This window comes from Spermophilus citellus (assembly GCF_964194105.1).
Source record: "Spermophilus citellus genome assembly, chromosome: 3".
NCBI classification, from domain to species: Eukaryota; Metazoa; Chordata; class Mammalia; order Rodentia; family Sciuridae; genus Spermophilus; species Spermophilus citellus.
The window spans coordinates 199,476,478-199,497,550 of record NC_138184.1 but is presented as its reverse complement, the minus strand read 5'-3'; the positions used below and the strand labels follow the sequence as shown (position 1 = coordinate 199,497,550).

The window sequence follows — 21,073 nt, the reverse complement described above, 5'->3', positions numbered from 1 at the left end:
AAAATTTTTCATTCATTCATATTTATTTTTGACTTTAAAAAAATTAGGTTTGTTTTCTGTTAACCTATTTACTGATGTTTTCTTCTTTGTAGTTTCATTATTTATACTGACATTAGATCTTTGCTTTGTTAGTTCCAGTGTGCATTTCCTCAGTTCTTTTAAATAAGTGTTTACTTAGTGTATCAATCCTGCTATTGTTATAATAGATACATAGTATTTGTATCCCCCCTTCTTGTTTCCTGTCTCCGTACAATAAACTTTTATATTTCCAACGTTTTACCCCTTCCAAATGGCTTGTAACCTTTAACTGCACTCTTGAGTACTTAAAAAAAAAAATTTGTGTAATCTCTTTCTATATCATCCAGTGTAGTTGAAACATTTTAGATCTCTCTTATTCTTTTTTGTGAAGATTTCATGCCTGTACCTTCTTATATGAGGCCTTAAACATAGGGAATACTCAAAAAATATTTCTTACATGAGTGAATCTTGTGTTTTATTCACTTTGGATATATTTATTTGGGTCTAATAGTTTTATTTAATTATTTACTTACTTACTTACTTATTTACTTATTTATTTCACTCTTTCTTTCTTTCTTTTTTAAAGTTATCTCTTATAGGGTAACTTGTAATTTATCTTAAGGGCACCATAGTCCCTTCCATCTTCTCTTTGAGCTCTAATTTTTTAATAAAATAATACTATATATACTAACCATTAGTTTTTGTTTCCTTTAATGTAGATTATATGATTCCACACAGGAAACTTTTTTACACTAATGATTTCTTCAGACCTCTTTCGTGATTCTATTAAGCAAAACAAGTTTCCTTTCTGGGCACACTCTTCTAGTCAAATATTTTGCTTTCACCTTGACATTGCTGTCTTGATATGTATTTTCGCATACATTTAAATGTTCACTGTCTAGCATTTTAGGGAAGAACTCTGTTTACCAAAGTTCATTACTGTTGCTCCAGCTGGTCTCCCTGCCATTCATGCCTGGTTCTTTGTTGACATAAGCTCTGTGAGGTAGAGTTGTTTTTTCTCTTCCCAGAAACATCATGTCAATAAATAATTATCTAACAACATTAAACCCTAGAGAGCCTAACATATGTTTTCATTAGCTTTATACCCATTAATTCTGGCTTTTTAGGTTAAGGATTGAGGATTCTCAGCAATATCAGGCCAAGGCTAAAGAGCAGTGTTGTTGCACACTTTTGGTGAATAAAGCGTAGGAAAATTATGGCGGAAATGCTGTGTTGTGATGGCTGAAAATGAGTCAGGTACATTCCCATACATTGCATTCCAGTAGAGATTGTTTCCAGGCAAAACAGGCTGTTTCTTCTGCTATTCTGGAAACTTTTGGAAAGGCCAGATAATCTCCAGATATCTCTGGGATACAAAGATCTGTTTACATATTTTTTACCACCAAGAGTCACCCCTTTTTTTGTGTGCTTTTAATTATAGGCAAGATTTGAGAGAGCTTATTAGTGCTACTATCTGTTCGGTTGTGGCTAACTGTTACTCTTGGCCAGGCATGATGGCACATGCCTATAATCCCAGGAGGCTGAGGCAGGAGAATCTCTAGTTCAAAGCCAGTTTCAGCCAACTAGTGAGGACCTAGACAACTTAGAGGACCCTGACTCAAAATAAAAAATAAAAAGGGCTGGGGAATGTGGCTCTGGTTTTAAGTGCCCTGGGGTTTAATTCCTAGTATCCAAACAAAATAAAAAACAAAAAAAGCTCTAAAAGTTATCATCTCACAGGGTAAGAGATTCAAACAGAGTGAGTGTCAGATAATTTCCCTACCATGATAATCATTGATAAATAAGAAAATTAGCTGGCTCATGATCTAGTAGATTATAGGAATAGTCTGTGGTGGAATAAACCTGAGCTGTTGCCTCTTTTTAAGCATTGTTCCCGTCATCTCCAGTTGTCTTTGCCTCTCCCCCTTGTGCTCATTTTTAGTTTTTTAAGCTTGTCTTTACTTTAATCACCACACATTCTGACTATAAAAAGATAAATCAAAATGCCCCTCAAATAGCCACTCCCAAACCTCGCCTCCTCCCTCCCTTCCTTCCCATTGTTTAATAAAATTTTTTAAAATATTTTTTTAGTTGTTGATGGTTCTTTATTTTATTTGCTTATTTATATGTGGTGCTGGGAATCAAACTCAGTGCCTCATGTATATAAGGCAAGTGCTCTACCACTGAGCTACAACCCCAGCCCCTAAAAAAAAAAAAAAAAAAAAAAAAAAAAAAAATTAAGGTGGTTTTTATTTTCTTGTTTTTTTAATAGTGTATCAGATTTTAAATTTTTCTTTAATGAATATATCACTTTTGAAATGAGAAAAGCTTTTTAAAATAAATTTTCTTTTAAAGAAAATAATAATCAAATACTATTGTGCTTTCTTATTTCCCTTAATGCTCTTTGTGTTGAGGCAGACAGGAAGAATTATGTAGGATCTGCATTTCAATCATAGGATCCCTCTTTTTCACACTTGGCTCTGAATGCAAAGAAGACACCTCCTTGAACATCAGTTGTCTGTTGCTGGGTGCCCTGCACTTAGCTTTCCTCTCAGAACTTCCAGTGCTCTTCATCCTTGGTGGAGATGCACTTTTCTACCCAGTGTTGCGCTCCTACTCCATGAAGGACTTCCTTTAACATTTAAGCACCAACACTGCTGCTCATGAATTCTTTGACTTTTTTTTCTTTTTTCAGTACTTTTTCCAGACTTGTTTTTTTTCTGTTTTGAGTTACTTGGGTGTGCACCATCAGAAGTGTTTTTTACAAACACATTACATTAGAACATGCTATAAATATTGATTTTCTTTTTTTTTTATTCATGGAAATTTTTATTTTTTATTGATTATTTAAAGCATTACATAGCTCATGATATATCATCTTTCATACATTTGACTCAAATTGTGTTTTGAACTCCCATTTTCACCCCAAATACAGATTGCAGAATCACATCTGTTACATACTCACATTCTTACATAATGCCCTATTAGTGACTGTTGAATTCTGCTACCTTTCCTATCCCCTACTATCCCCCCTCCCCTCCCCTCCCATCTTCGCTCTCTACCTCCCCTGCTGTTGTTCAATTCTCTCCCTTTTTTTTCCCTCCCCCTTGCCCCTCATAACCTCTTATAATTTTATGTATCATTGAAGGTCTCCTACCATTTCCATATGCTTTCCCTTCTCTCTCCGTTTCTCTCCCCCCATTCGTCTTTGTTTACTGTAGTCTTTTCCTCATGCTCTTCCTCCCTGTTCTGTTCTTAGTTGCTCTCTTTATATCAAAGCAGATATTTGGCATTTGTTTTTTAGGGCTTGGCTAGCTTCGCTTAGCATAATCTGCTCTAATGCCATCCATTTCCCTGCAAATTCTATGATTTTGTCATTTCTTAGTGCTGCATAATACTCCATTGTGTATAGATGCCACATTTTTTAATCCATTCATCTATTGAGGGGCATCTAGGTTGGTTCCACAGTCTAGCTATTGTGAATTGTGCCGCTATAATCATTGATGCAGCCGTAACCCTATAGTGCGCTCTTTTAAGGTCCTCAGGGAATAGTCCGAGAAGTGCGATAGCTGGGTCAAATGGTGGATCCATTCCCAGCTTTCCCAGGAATCTCCATACTGCTTTCCAAATTGGCCTCACCATTTTGCAGCCCCACCAGCAGTGTACTTTTCCCCACATCCCCGCCAACACTTATTGTTGTTTGACTTCATAATGGCTGCCAATCTTACTGGAGTGAGATGGTATCTTAGGGTGGTTTTGATTTGCATTTCTCTGATTGCTAGAGATGGTGAGCATTTTTTCATGTACTTGTTGATTGATTGTATGTCCTCCTCTGAGAAGTGTCTGTTCAGGTCCTTGGCCCATTTGTTGATTGGGTTATTTGCTATCTTATTGTTTATAAATATTGGTTTTCTGATTATAAATTAATCATATATGATAGGCATTGTGAAAATCCTGTTGAAATATAGCAGCTTCAACCCATGTAATAATTCTCCCTCTCCCTGTCATTGAGAATGTGCCCTTTGGGCTTTGATTTAGATTATAGATTGAGTTCAGACACTTTAGCTGAAATATTTTGTTGTTAACCATACATGTATATTTTATAAAGAGCAGGGAACTATACCATTTCAGTCTAAAGGAAAACCTTTTTGACTATATCCCTAGTCACTGTAAAATGTTATCAATTGTCAAATAAGTATGTACAAATGACATTTTAAAGTTATAAAGGTAAATATGTTACCTTTATAATAGTTCATGGGTGAAATTTTGAAAAATGTGACAAAATATGAAGAAGAAAACAAAACTAGCATTTTGTTGCAAGGTATTTGTGAAGTCAGCATTTTTATATAAAAATCATCATTAACATTTCTTATTATTTTTTTGGAATTAATTCCTAGGACTATAATTACCACATCAAGGTGTATTGCATTTCAAACACTTTAGAAATACACTGCAAATCTGCCCTTTTGAAAGGTTGTTCAGTTTGTACTCAGGGTCTAGTAGTCTCCTGCCCCCTCATTCAGGCTGAATATTGTGTAATAAAAATCTTTAATAATTTGGCAATTATTAAAGACATTATTACTTTTAAGTTTTAATTTCTTCTTTTTGAGCCTTTCCAAATGTTTACTGGCCATATTTCTTTTATTCTTTTTAAAATAAATTATTTTGTTTGCTTTGTTCCTGTTGCACATTTTAAAACAAAGTTATTGACTGTTTTTTTAGCACTAATCTCCATAAATGTCATACCAACTCCCCTCACTATGTGACCTCACAGAACTTTCTTCCCTACTCCCCCACTCTCACAAGTATGAGCAAGTACAGTAAACAGAATTAATATGGAATTCTAAACTTACATATAGAAAATTCTGTATTTTTTTCTTGTTATTAATGTTCCTATTTATTGCTTTCAAAATTAGAGACCTACCACTTTGAGACATCCAGGGGCCTTTTCTTAGACTACTTCCTCTGTCTTTTTCAGCGTCATAATAGAGATTTCTATTTCTAGTGAGATCTATGCTCTCTTGTTTGACATTTTCTGGGTTCTCTTTTATAGACCCTTTTCTCCTTTGTTGTTGTTTTCTTGTTTTAAATTCTCTATTGTAAGAAGGTACAGATCCAGAACCAAAATGGCTGAGAATCAGAAAAAAGAAAAATAAAAAAGTACAAAATTAGAAAACAAGCAAACTTCCAGCATACCTGATTGGTAGCAAAGAAAATTTCTATTGCTTTTTGAGAATTATACTGATGACTAAAAAAATGACACCTGTGTTTACATAACTTAAAGTGTATTTCTGTGGTGACACAGTTTAATTCGCTTTGTGAGTCCTCTTGGCCATCTCAGTGCTTCTTCTAAAACTGTGATATCCATTTAAGTTGATACACAAAGAAATAAAATGATGACTTATAAAAAGAACATGTATCAAAGATTCTGTTAAGCTCCCTAGAGAATTAGGAAACTAGCATTAGAATTAGGAAACTAGATATTAAATATGGTTAAAAGGGTATTTAAAAACTAGATATTTCGGCTGTGGATGTAGCTCAGTGGTAGACTACTTGCCTAGGATGTGAGTCCCTGGGTGTGATTCCTACTATTGAAAAAACAATACCAAAACAGTCAAAATAATGTCAGAAGAACACAGCTTAGCTCAATACAAAACTGCTCAATGTTCTTTACCTATATGAATGACAATATTTAAATACCAAGTATTTGTGAGATTGTAGTTTGTCAATTTCTAATATTATTGGAAATACTGTATTCTTTGACTCAGGAATTTCACTCCTAGGTGTATGTTCTGGAGAACTCATATATGTGTATAATGAGGAATATGTAAAATTGCTGATTATATAGTATTTATATAGCTAAAATGGAAAACATCACAATTTTCCATCTACAAAATAATGGATAAATATATTAGATATATTTATAAAAGATAAACTGTATAGTTAAAGCAAATTAATTGGAATTGCATTTATAGTAGTCAGAGATAAATATCAAATACAATGTTGAGTCAAGAAAACAGTTGTGAAAAAGAGGCATACTTTATAATTTTTTAAAAAATATACAAAGCATATATAATGTGCCTATCCATGCACACATATTATTCTGTTTCAAAAAAATCAGTAGAAAGGCTAAATATGCTTTAAATATTGCAGAGTGCTAAAATGTGATGAAGTTGGGTAATGGAGTATTTATTATCTAATTCCCATTTTTCCATTTTTGAGATATTTCATTAGGAGAAATAATATATATATATATATATATATATATATATATATATATATATATATATATATATGAAACGTACAAATTTAAAACCGTTATGCACCAAACTTTACTAATACAGTTTGTCTCAAAAATATAAATAAGTAAATACATAAGCAACATATTAGTATATACATGTAAGCACACACATACATTACTTATTTGAAGTATTCAACTTTAATAGGAAGGATTTCCTGCAATGCCTGATAATGTTAACTTGGAGATGGGAGGTGAAATGGATCCTGGGAATTGGGTCCAATGGTATTTCAGCTTGATCTGTTATGCTTTCATTAAGAACAAAAAAACTATTGTAAATATGTCATGCACTTGCAGTTTTCAGTTTTTGTGAAGGGAATATGGATGTTTCGTAAACTGAATCTTTGGTTAAGTCTTACTTATTTTTGTCTTTCAAAATAGTTTCTAAAAAACATTAAACATTTGACTAAGATCTGGGGCTTGTATGTAAAAGTTAAATTTTGGATCAATAAGAATATTCTTAAATTCAAGTATTTTGTCAACTCATTTAATGAGAATGGCAGTGCAATTATCAAATAAATTAATTGTGGGTAATTTTTTCCTTTTTCTAAAGAATGCAAGTCAATGACCAGATTGTGGAAGTGGATGGAATCAGCTTGGTGGGTGTCACGCAGAATTTTGCTGCAACAGTTCTCAGAAACACCAAAGGCAATGTCAGGTAAATATGTGGCTTCATATGTACACAATTTGGTCACTTCATATTTTGTTGAATAATAGTTTCCCCTTGTTTTACTTATAAATATATGCAATTACAATGAAATTTTTATTTGAATACTAAAAACTCTGAATCAATATAGTTAATTATTGAGCTATTTTAATATGCCTTATTGCTAATACAGCAAGAGTTTCTAGGAAGATAGAATTTCTAGTTATAGCCTCAATAAATATTAATTTAGGTCCCTTAATCCTATTAACAAAACCAGTTATACAATAAATTGAAATTGAAGTGATTATAAACATATTCAATGGCATGTATTATTTAGACAAGTAAGCTATTGGATTTGAAGCTAACTGCATTTTTAGATCTACTTATTTGTTTTAAAGAATTAGCCAGGACCAAGCGTAATGAACTGTAACTCTTCCAACCTAATAGGACAGAGGGGACATTTTTTCAGATCTTGAAATTTATACCTGACTCTTGGGTTGTCAGAATTCTAGCCTGGAAAACAAATGAGAAAGGAGTCCTAAGCCAGGTAAGGTCAAGGTTGGAATAAGTTTTATTTGGTCATAGGTTACTTAATTTTTAAAAAGCACTGCTTATTTCTTATACTTTTTCAAAATCCTATGAATGAACACATTAGGGAACCATTATTTAGTATGTATAATTATGAAAGTGGTTTAGTGTTATCATTATCAGAAAGAAATTGTCAAACATTCTGAAAATATTAGTGAATTAGCATTGCTATAAAGATTCATCATTAGAATTTCAAATCAAATTTCAGATCAAATTTTAGGGCTGAGGAGATGTTTTAAGGAATACAACCTAAGTGATTCATTTAGGCAGTTTATTGATGTTTCTAGAATACCCATAGTCTTGTGAAAAATATGTAAAATAATTGGAAAAAATACAGGAAAATATGTGCAATGTTCTCTGAGCTTCATGAGTGAGCTCATCTGTAACTGTGATTGTCCTGAAGGTTACCTTGTGTTCTTGAGACAGCACATTCCTATATCAGTATAGCTATTTATTAGGCCGTAAGATAAATTTTAATATTAAATAAATAAGGTAGACACTCAACTTGTAAGAGCATTTCTTAGTTGAAAGAGAGTTTGTAGTGACACAAACTCATAGCCATCCCTTTCTGTTTTGACTATTGGCCATATAATTTTGTGTTGGTTATTTCAATACTTGTACAAATTTCATATGGCCTCTTAACTGGTCTTCCTGATTTCACTTTCTCCCTTTTTCATTCTGTCCTAATCATTAACCCCTAAAGGAAGAACATCATTGCAGATTTCAATTGTGTGAAGGGATATTGTGGAAAAAGGAATTGACTTTCTGTTTATCTCTAATAATAGAAGAATCACGACTTGAGTAGTAGAAATTTAATAATTCTGCATCAGTCACATCCATCTCTCTTCAGAAACCATCAACACCCCTCCCTCCATTCTGTGTAGAATATAAGCTTTTTAGTTTATGTTAAACATCTTCCATCCTCTGATCTTTTCACTTGACTCTCTTTGTTCATGTCTGGTGCAGTCATGTAGTCTTCACCCTTGAGACACGACTTGTGTATTAATTATTTCTCTGCATTTCTCCTTGCCATTTTTTCTTCTGCTTAAAATACTGTTTCCTGTTTAGAACCTACATATCTTGAAGAACATATTGCAACTCTTTTGCCCTCCGGGAAGTCCTCCTTATCCTCCCTCTCTTTTCTGATCTCTTCTTTCTCATAATGCTCATAATTCATACTACTTTTTTGAACTTGAGGTTACAGAGTGTCTACTTTTTGTCTTTAAAATGCATATACTTTATTTTCCCACTCTCTTGGCAAAAATCTTAACCTACACATGGGATTAAGATCCTGGGCTTCTTCCAAATTATTGAGCCCAAGATCTTAGTTTACTGAAATTATACAACACAGGATCTTAATTAACTGCCTTTAAAGAGAAAACTTTTTCTCAATTTTAACTTTTCAGAAATAATATTTGAATTCTCTGAATTCAAATAGTAGATCTTCATAAAATACTAATACAAAAATAAGCTCCAAAACTTAGTCCTGTGGTTAATGATAACTTTTTAAACTGGTGTTTTAAAATATTTGTCCTTCTGTATTTTTGTTCATACCATACTTAGTGGTTGTTAAAATGTATTTTAAGTAGGGATATTATCTGGTATATTATCAAGTTTAGCTGGACTTTTTCTAACTACTAAGCACAGGCCTAAAAGGAATATGTAGAACTCTGGCTTTAAAGATTTGAAACCAGAGGTGGTGAAAAATTAAAACTAAGAATTGAATTGAGATTATTTTTTAAGTATTAAAGATTAAGTTTTTATTTATTTCCTGGAAATGTATATGAAATATATGTCAACGTTTGCATATTGATCAGATGCATGTTAAAATCTTATGACTTTACCCACAAGTTTAGAGAATCATTTTCTTGTTTCCTCATGTGCTTTGTTTCATTAATCTTTTAATGATTATACCTGAATGTATGAACTAATAGTATGGATAAAGACCCCATTAGTATGTTGGATTTAATACACTTGAGAAAAAATACCCAATTTTTAATATATTATTACTTGTAAAGGCATATATGTTTTTCAACCTTACATTATTTAAATGATATAAAGCATATTAGGCCACTTTGAAAAAGTGATTCAGCTCAACCCAGGTTATGTTCCTGGGGAATATTGGAAACTCATGGCTCAAAGCATTGGTATGCTATTATTGTTTCCCTCATTTTATTGACATCATTTAAAACTAACTACTCACAATGAGTGCTAGTCATATTAACTTCCGTAAATACTTAGTTAAAGAAAAACCTCACAAGACTGAAGCAATTTACACTCAATGTGATGACAGTCACAGGAGAAAGACATGAAAGTTAAAAGGTAAATATGGATGACTCAAGCAACAGTCTTCCTTTTCTTCCTCTACTGGGACTCATAGGAATCATTGCTCTCCAGATTTTAAATCACCACAGTCATATGCCCAAGTCACCTTGGTATTAAGGAGCCCAAAGTCTGTGTGTGGTAGGTATCCCTCATAGTGAGCTTGTCACATAGGTACATTTCCACTTCATGATTATCTTTGACCATTGAAAACTCCAGGGTGCATTTATTTCTCAGTGTTCTCCTAAGAAAGAGAACCAACAGCAGATAGTTATAGATTGATAGATTTGGGGAGTTGGCTCATGCATTTATGGAGACTAAAAAGACAGATGGCAAATCCAATGGGTAGATAGTACCAAAATGCCCATTTTTTAGATGAGGGAACTGAGGCACAGGAAATACTTGAGTAAACTCACATAGCTTGGAACTAGCTTGGAACAAATTGGAGAGCCAGAAACTGAGTCAGTGAGGTCTAGTGTCATGTGTAAAAAAAAAAGCAGTTATCCCAGAAATCTGTCCTTTGTACCTGGTCCTGAGACCATAGAGACAGTGAATATATTCAATATTATTCATAGTTTATAAAAGAGTCAGCTTTATGATACTTATTTCTTATTTTGTTTGTTTATTTTGGTGTGGTAAGGATTGAACCCCCAGCCTTGTGCATGGTAAGCAAGTGCTCTACCCCTGAGCCACACTCCAGACCCTGCTTTTATCTCTGCTAGCTCTAATAAAATTCAGAACACATATTTTTTCTCTTATTTACAGAGATTTAAGACAAGAGACTGAATCAGTTTTGTTTAAATGTGAGACATTACTGATAAAATGATAGCAGATAAAGTTGTATTTTGTATTAAAAAATACTTGTAGTTTTGTATAACTTTAAACAATCTGTAAATATCTATTGATTCTTTCTATAGGTTTCAATTGGTTTTTATCCTTTTCAAATTACTTTATATTATTATCTTTTAATGAATTTATAAATTATAGTTTAAGATTAGTTTTCCCATAACTAAACATGGACCAACAAACATAATTTGGCTTTAAAAGATCTCAAAGAAAAACATCATTTAATATATTATGAACTGTGAATAGGAGTGTAAAAGTGCTCATATAACATTCTGAGTCTAACCTGTTTTTAAATTATCTTTATGTAATACAGAACCTGAGGATGAGAACAGAAGTTTATTGTAACTTGTTAACTAAATTAAATTAGTGAAGTCATATCCTGTCAATACCACAGAGACTGTAGGTTTTTAAACAACTCTTAAAGCATTTTCTTTAGGTTTGCACCATGAATCACTAAATAAATAATAAAAACATATGAAATAGTATTAGTCTAAAGTCAAAAGAAGAGAGCTATAAATGCATTACATAATTCGTATTGTAAAGCATTAGTTAATATAGATCTTATCTGGATTTATCAAGTGCTTATTTCAGAGTTATCCAGAATGTGATATTGATCCTTGATGAAAGTATGAAATATACTAATTAGGGATGAGGCAAGGTATAGCAGCCTATTGAAATGGTTTTGAAATACTAATTGGATTTAAAACATATACCTGGATTTGGTGTATAACAAAAACAGAAGAGTTAATATGTCAAATTGATTGGGCTAAGTTATGCCCAGATAGCTGGTAAATCATTATCTATATGTGTCTGTGAGAATGTTTCTGGAAAAGATTAGCATTTGAATCAGTCAACTGAGTAAGGATCACCCTCACCAATGTGGGCAAGCATTATCTAATGCAGAGAGCCCAAAAAGTTAAAAAAAAAAAAAAGATGGAAGAAGGGTGAATTCAAAAACTGTGTTTGAGCTGGAACATCTTCTGCTCTTGGACATTGGGACTCCTGGTTTTCAGGTGTTTGAACTCATTCTAGGATATACCCTATTGGCTTCCCTATATCACATGATACACACTTGGCCAGTTACTGTTTATCTAGTCTCAGTTCATAAATCATTTCTTTAATGGATGAGTTCTTCTCATATTATGCTATTTATGTTGTCTAAACCCCACATCAGTCTCTATCAAATTGTCATTTTTTTTCCAAATAGTGTTCATCTCATGATACTCTATCTTTCTGGTGTTGACTCTCTTTTTTGATCCCCTAACAAATCGATTCCTGTCTAGGCTGTGTGATGATTAAAATAAGGAGGAAGTAATGATCTATGATTTCCAAGGCTAAATTATAAAATACATTGTGGCTTTTACCATGGTCTTTTGGTTGCCAACTCTGAAGAAGTCCAGCTGCCATGTTGAGAAGGCATTCAGAGAGCCTCTGAAGACTGTTCACACAAAGAAGAACTTAGGCCAGCCACTAGCCAGTACCAACTTGCCAGATTTGTTATGTAGGCCCCTGGGAAGCAGCTCCTCCAGCCTTAGTAAAGCATTTAGAGGACTGTAGCCCTAGCCTACATGTGGTCGAACTCAAGAACCAAACCTAAACTGCTGAACCAAGACTCCCCTAAATTTTTGACTTACAGAAACTATGGAAGATAATAAATGTTTATAAATTTTGAAGCAGTCTGTACTAACAAATACAACTTACACAGTTTTGGTACCTGAGTTTGGGCTGCAGCTAGAAGAAGAACCTGAAGATGTGAGAATAGATTTGGGACTGGATTATTAATGAAATTGTGAGAAGAGTGTTAATGAAAACAAAAAAGAGACTGATAGCCTTAAAGAAGAAAAAAGAAAGTGTTATTGAAATGGGAAGAAAAGGGATCTTTGTTACATAATGAAAAAGTTTAGCAACACCTTTTGTCACCTTCAGTAGTGTGGAAGGTAGAAAATGTACCTTATAAACTGACTAGGACTTTTAATTCATAAGATTTCAAGGCAAAAAGAACTGAAGGAGCTACCCAGCTTCTTCTTCTTTTTTTTTAAAAAGAATATTTTTTAGTTATAGATGGATGCAGTATCTTTATTTTGTTTATTCATTTTTATGTGGTGCTGAGGAACGAACCCAGTGCCTCACATGTGTGAGGCAAGCGCTGTGCAACTGAGCCACAGCCCTAGCCCTCTGTCCAGCTTCTTCTTGATGTATAGAGGTAAATATGAAAGAAGGTAGACAAGCTAAAAGAGAAACTGTCAACTTTTAGCTCTAAACTAAATGTGGGTCTGATCCCACATATTAAGACCTAAAACAAGCTTCAGAAGGATCTATCTCCAAGTAACTATCCCAGAACAATATTCAAGAATATTAGGACACAAAAAATATTTCAGTGTCCAGCACTAAAATAAGAATTGTAAGGCATATGAAGAAACAGGAAAATATGACATGATTAGTGCAAAATTAGTTAAGGAGAGACACCTCAAGAAATGTTAGAAACGATATATTAGTATATGATAACATTAACACAGTTATTGTAAATTTCATATTGTTACAGATATGAAAGTAAAAGAAGGGCTCAGTATCCATAAATGGGTGAGAAATTATTTGCTCACTTCAACAGATATAGATTGAGAAAAAACTCTCAAGAAACATGAGATAGCAGGGTACTTGCTTAATGTAATATGTATCATCTAAGTGAAACTGATATTTAATGATTGGGATAAAGTGATCTTTTTCCCTAGAATCAAGAATACTGCAAATATGTCCACCTTCACCATTCCTATTCGATTTTTATACTTAAAACAACAAAATACTTCTGAGAAAATATAACAACTTAAGTGTGTGAGGAAATAGAACATGTTCATACATCAGAATACTCAATATTTTTATGATTCCAACTTTTCCAAAATTAACCTGTACATTAAACATAACCCTAATGAAAATCTCAGCAGGTTACTCTTATAGAAATTATTGTTCTTTAAAAATATCAGAGTTAAAGGATTTTCACTGCCTGAAAACTATAGAAAACAAGGCACTCTGGTTTAGGCATAAGGACACTCATATAGATTAATTGAACAGAATAGAGTTACATATAGACCCTCAAAAATGTAAAGAAATTATTTTTTACAAAGACAATAAGGCAAGTCAGTGGAGGCAATTATAGTCTTCTCAACAAATGGTACAGGAAAAATTAGATGGCCTTATTAAAAATGAGACAAACAGATTAAAAAAAAAACACTTGACCTTCCTGTTATCACATACATAAAACTTAACTCTAGATTACTTAAAGACCTAAGTGTAGCAGCTGAGACCCTAAGATCTCTAGAAAATAGACAAAGAATCTTTATGATCTTGGGCTAATCAGAGTTTGGTTTTAGGACAGAAGCAGGAAGCATAAGAAGAAATAATGATAAATCAAAATTTAAAACACTAAAAATACTCTTAAGAAAATGAAAATACAATCAATTGAATAAATACTTAAAAACATTTACTGAAAAAGTAGTTATAGAGAAGATCTATAAAAACTCTTGTAAGAAATAAAGTTATTATGGTAGTAACCATTAATATGATTTTTATTTGCTCTTCTTAAAATATGCAAATCACTTTAAGAAAAAAGTTCACCAAAGCCTGTCTACAGTTAAGCACAAGAAATTCTGTTCAACATCATTAATCATTAGGAAAATGTTAATTAAATCCAGAGTGAGGAACTACTATACAACTACTAGAAAGGCTACAATTTAGAAGACTGATAATTTTACCTACTGACAAGCAATGTGTAGCAACTTCAACACTGATTCATTGCTGATGGGAATGCAAGACAGTACAGCCACAGTTCAACAGGTTTTTACAAACATATATCATACCAGCCAGCAGTTCTACTCTTAGCTATTTACGCTACAGCCATAAAATACTCATACTATACAAAGATTCATATTTAAGTGTTCATAGGAGCTTTAGTCATAATAGTAAAAACCGGAAACTATTCAAATGTTCTGTAACTGATAATTTGGTGTACAAATTATATTATATCTCATACAATGAAATACTTCTTAGTGGTGCAAAGGAACAAACTATTGACACATTCAGCACCGTGTATAACTCTCAAAGCCATTATACTGAGTAAAAGAAGCCAGACACAAAAGCCTTTATATTATTGCTTGATTCCATTTATATAAAATTTTTAAAAATGTAAAACTACAGTGACACAAAACAGATCTGTGGTTTCCCAGAACTACAGATGGAGGGAGCCTGTAGAAGAAGGAAGGAACATTTTTGAGGTGATAAAAAGTTCTGTATTATAGTTATTATCACACAACTATATAGGCAGTTATCAGAAATGATCAGATTATCCAATTTAAACTTGGTCAGCTTGTTATATAATTTTTACCTCTATAAAACTGAATTTTAAAATGTGTGAAAATAGCTGTGACTAACTCACAAAGCACCATATTAATTAATTATTGTTAATGATGCTGGTAATGTGGAAAGGAAGATTTGTCTCTTTAACAAGGGTAGATGTAATCCAACTGCATTTCCTTAGCAGTCAGAAGATTTGATGGTGCTGTGTGCTTTTATTTTAACACTTTGTCCCAGGGGGAAAAAAAAAGTTACATCATAAAATTCTCTGTACCTGGATCTTTTTCTTTACTCAAATGTGGATTTGCAACATAATTTTAAGAACCTTTGTTTTCTTGAATGTGCAGCTTTAAGCAGCACCTTGCTTGTTTGTGTACCTACGTTGGATAACATTATCTCAAAATTTGGTGACACCATTATTACCTTATTATTACCTTGTGTTTTTTGAGATCTATTTGTAAGTTATCTCATGTGGACTTCTCTAAGGGATGAATCACAGAATGGAAACTGGCTTCTCCACTCATTCATTCAAAGGCATTCTTAATCGGTGGAACAATGACCCATATCTGGAATCCCAACAGCTCAAGAGGCTGAGTCTAGAGGATTGCAAGTTCATAGCCAGCCTCAACAACTTAGTGAGGCCCTAAGTAATTTAGTAAAACCCTGTCTCAAAATTTTAATAAAGACCTAGGTATAAACTCAGTGGTTAAGCTTCTCTGGATTCAATTCCCAGTTTCCCCCCAAAAAAGAGGTCCGATGACAGAATCTCTCATCTCTTTATAATCTAATATCTAAAGTGACATCACATTAGTTCTACTGTGCTTTATTTGATCAAAGAAAATCAGTACATCCAGGCACACTCAAAGGGAGAGAATCACACAAGCCATGAAATCAGGACTCAGAGATCACTTCGTCTATGTTAGAGACTGTCTACATTAATGCTGGATAACTACTTGAGTGGATGGTTGTTTGGTCAAACAGATTGATATGCAGATTAATTTTATACTACAGTATAGTTTGTTTAATGTTACATACCAACTTAAGAAGAACCCTGAAAAACTTGAGATTATTTAGGAAAAACTGACCAAATGTAAGAGGTATAAACATTTTTCCTTCTATATATAAATGTTAAAAGGCTCTACAACCTTTTGCCTTAAAAACAGAAAATTTAAGGAAGACATGGTAACAATTGTAAAACATTTGAAAGAGGGAATTCTAGAAAAAGGACTGGATACTCTATAATAGACGGCCATCCTGGATTTTGTTTCAAATTCCTAATGATTTGTATGTTTGCTATTCATGGTCAGTCACATTAAAATTTAAATGCTTTCTGGAAAGTACCTGCTACCCACAATCAATAATTATGTATTCCTTGTGATTTTATCCTAAGCATACAGATTAATTTATCATATGGAGCTATATATCACTTTTGGAAATCCAGGATTTTATACCTGTTGTAATTACACACAAAATAATCTGAGGCTTTTAAATATTTATCCTTTTTGGAAGAGGTTATAATATCAAAGGAAATTATAATTGAATGACAAGTGAATTTTTTATGGAAATGTACTGTTTGTATTTGGATACATATCTGGGCATGTAATTCCTAAATTTGGAAGTTTTTGTTCTATTTTTGCTTAAGATCATGGAAATACGTTAAATCTTGAAATGATTTTACTTCATTTAAATTATTTCTATAATGTTTATGTTACCATTATAGCATATGAGGCAATTGAGAGTTTCACATTTTATGAGCACCTTTGGTTTTGTGATTGTGCTTGATAGAGAATTTCCATATACATGGAAATTGATAATCATTTTTGGTCTGTATTTACTTCTAAGACTATCCCCTGTCTCTCAGACAAGAGGAGCGCAATCACTGTGGATTTGTGACCATGGGTAGAATATTTTATTCTTAAAAATATAAGAAGAGTAGCCAGGCATAGCAGTGTATGCCTGTATCCTAGCAGCTTGGGAGGCCAAGGCAGGAGGATCAGGAGTTCAAAGCCAGCCCCAGCAACTTGGAGAGGCCCTAAGCAACTCAGTGAGACTCTGTCTTGATATGAAATATAAAAAACATCTGGGAAGATATATATATATATATATATTTTTCTCTTAAAGGCACTTTATCAATAGACTGATTTGACTACATATTTATATATATGATCAACAAAGATCTGGGGAGATATATATATGAAGGATCAACAGCTTCTAGTGTTAGAAGATTAAAAACTGGGGATTTCAGAAAACTAATTAAAGGGGACTGTGGCTTGATGAAACATTTTCTGGTGTCACTACATACAGATTAACATATTGCAAATTACCTTTTTAATGTATATATGCATAAATATTTAAACCTGAGACATCAAAGCTAACTTAGAAATGTTATTTCTGGAAGTGATATATAATTTTTGGAAAGTATCTTCTGAGTCTATACCTTTGCTATACTATGGAATCCTTGAAATAGCCTGTGTTAGGCAAACTTTTAAAAGAACTTTTATTTATTTTACATTGAAATATAATATAGAAAAAAACTTATAATTGGTACTGGATTAAATGCAAAATTAATTTCAAAGGAATAATCGTAAATGTTTAGGTCTAGCTTTTGAAAGGAAACATTTTCATAGAGGTGAATTAAAAATTTTAAATGTCAAATATACAGTTTGGCATATTAGTCTAGTGTGTTATATAGGGAGAAAAAATATATAAGCGTATGCAATTATAAATAAGGGCACAAAGCTTGGTTGTTTCAGTTTTTAATCCCTCCCTGTTATCAGCAAACTAGTGAATGTGGCTGAAGATAGATTTCTGCCACTTGTTCACTAGAATTAAGTTAAATATTTTTAAAACTCTCAATTTCAGAGAAAAGATATATATACATACATATACACACATACATACATATACACATATATATGGATATGTATATATATTTCAGTATGGCTATTATTTGTTGTATATATATATATATATATATACATATAATATGATCATACAGAAAAATATGAAACACTTTTTATAAAAAAAATCTTTGAAAGCATTATGTGATCTTGTGACCCCATGGCTCACAAAGGTTTGCAATGGGATATTCAAGTGTTAATTCTGTGTGTCTATTTATCTTTATGTTTTTTAAAGATAAGTGTTTGATATTTGATGTATAATATTTGTTTAAATTATATTTTAATGGAATAACTGAATGTGTAAGAACTAATAACTACATCCTGGTATAACTTTTCCATTAGCTTCATTCTACATTAAGAATTTTTAAATTTCAGCATTGTTTAACTGCTACTGTTGACTAGCATTACCACATTCATTAGAACTAAAATTTATGGGCTGGGGATGTGGCTCAAGCATTAGCGTGCTCACTTGGCATGCGTGCGGCCGGGGTTCGATCCTCAGCACCACATACAAACAAAGATGTTGTGTCTGCGGAGAACTAAAAAAAATAAATATTAAAAAAGAATTTTAAAAAAAAGAACTAAAATTTATGATGTAAAAATGAGGCATTCATAGACTGTCATTTTTTCACTTAACCTCTCATATTAGTCACACAGGACATGGGATATTTGTGACTTCAGTTTAGCAAATTTAAATGCATATTTATTGTTGTTTACTTTTCATTTGATAGATCATGAGAGAATTTAATAAAACTAATCAAATGAATCCCATATAACATAGATGTCTAAACTCCAAAGGATAGCACATGGACATTGCTTGGTCTGATAATATATGAAAAGAAAAGAAATTACTGATTTATCCACTTTTATTTATTATATCTCAGTATGATAGGGAGTGTGGACTGTTCTTAATGGGATAATTCACATTGAAAGAAGGGGATTTTGGTTTCAGTAGTGCTATTATTTTTTAAGCATAAGCATGGAAAATACTCTTTTTAATATAAAAATCTATTCAGGTTTGGTTTTAGCTACCTAATTCTCAATAGCTAAAAATAAAAGACCTCACTGTCTCAGGTTAAAGCAAAGAAAAAATTTTTTTTAAATGACAAAAAGTATTTTTCTCTTAAAGGCACTTTATCAATAGACTGATTTGACTACATATTTTATTAATGCAGCTGGAGATAATGCAACTTGTGCAGAAACATCAGTTGATTTGATCATGTGCATTTAGAGGAACTGACTGTTGCTGACTTAATTATTATATATTTCAAGGTTTTAAGAGTTCAATTTAAAGTGATCATGTAATTGATACTCTTCTATTTTAGTGATAATGTAAAATAAAAATTTCAGAACGTCTTTTTCTTATAGTTGATTTATTTTATCCTTTTCCTATAGTTGACTCGCAAAAAACTGTTTTTAAAACTGTTATAAAAGAGGAAGTAATTGGACAGTGTGAACAGTAAGCACTTTTAGACGCATTCCACCTTATCCTGATAATAATAAATGCATAGTCTAGATAAGAACAAGAGCAAACATTTATTAAAAGACTTTCTTAAGCACTAGATACTTAGTTAAGCTTTATGTGGATTATACAATATTTATTTATTATAGTTATTATGCTCATTTTACAAATATGAAAACTAAGCCTTAGAAATATTAACATATGCAAGGCCTTAGATTCAATAAGTGGTGTTTACAGTTAGATAGGTTTATACTATCAAAGCCATTTCCCTATTTTATAGGCCCTTTTAACCTCTGAATTGTACTATTACAGCATATCTGTACTCTGGATCCTTAATTGAAATAATAACCTTACCTTAAATTTGACATTTTATGCTGAATCCTTTATTTGCTAGATAGTATGTATAATCTTATTTATAAATGAACTTAAAATATTGAGAACATATAGAAAAATAATATGAATGCTGTACATGTTTCAAAGACTTTTCATTTTTGTCATAATAATAATAATGCAACCAAGTCCCTTTATGTATGTACTGCATTTTATTCTTCAATCACCCCTTTGGACACATAAGGTTAGATACTAATTTTCATGAGGAGAATGCAGCTGAACAACAAGTAGTTTGTTTCCACTTTTCTTACTTTTCCCCTGGACTGTACTTATAAGGATGACTTTCTTTTACTGTAATCCTGTTCCATAAATTATATTAGATTACAAGGCTTTGAAAATGTATATAGCTAGGTACTATACTGCTGCTCCAAAAAGGTGCCTGAATGAAGAGGTATGGGTTATTTTAACATAACATGTTTAAAAGTGAGTCTGTTTCATGTGATGAATTGTCTTGTCTTATATGCAATTGTACATCATTTCTATTTTGTCATACTATAAAGCAATTTTGAATATACCCCAGTATTGGGCAAATAGCAAATTATGTTAAATTGTATAGACAAATTCAGAAAGCCAAGCTGTGATTTGAAACAACTGTGTTTTTATGATTTAAAATGCAGTTTCTTTAAGATTTATGGAATAGTTCTTATTTCCTCTGAAACTGATTACACATATACTCATTTCTTTGAATTTTAGCATTTCAAATAATTCCAGTTTGGGAAGTAAGGATCATTTTTTTGAGGTCAGGAAGAATTTACATATGATATTAAAGGTTTTGATCTATTGTAGTATATTATGATTATATAATTTCTTACTATAATACAACATATTATATTATTGTTTGGGCTCTTGTTTTTATAATTGTATGTTTTAGAGTATTTCACAAGGTCTTTATTAAGACCTTCATTCATCCTTGGAATTAACGGCAATAGTTCCAAATGTTAGGCAAGTATATAATTTCCACATATTACCTTTCTCTCTTCTGAATTGCATTGAGTAACTTTAAAGACTTGTCTTGCAGAGAAAATGAAATTCTCCATTCTTAGATAAAAACTGTTGAACTAGAAAATCTGACAAAAATAATTTATGGCTTAAATGCAAAGAATTTATGGTTTAAATGAATGTGAACTCTTAATTTACCTTTTACTTTGAACTTGTCTGCTGTTTCTGTAAATATGCATTTTGTTCATTAACTAATTTTTTTCTATCTCCTGTCAACTTTATAGTAGGTGAGTGACACTCCCTTAAACCTTACACTATGA

The 21,073-nt window shown here is 32.1% G+C and overlaps 1 protein-coding gene across 1 annotated transcript in view; it reads left to right on the top strand.

Moving 5' to 3' along the window:
• Nucleotides 1-21,073, top strand: part of PPP1R9A (protein phosphatase 1 regulatory subunit 9A) — a 322,192-nt gene that overhangs the window by 201,195 nt on the left and 99,924 nt on the right. The window contains exon 6 of the mRNA XM_081284725.1: nt 6,870-6,974. Within this exon, the coding sequence (XP_081140851.1) occupies nt 6,870-6,974 (105 nt within the window). The remainder of the gene's footprint in view (nt 1-6,869; nt 6,975-21,073) is intronic.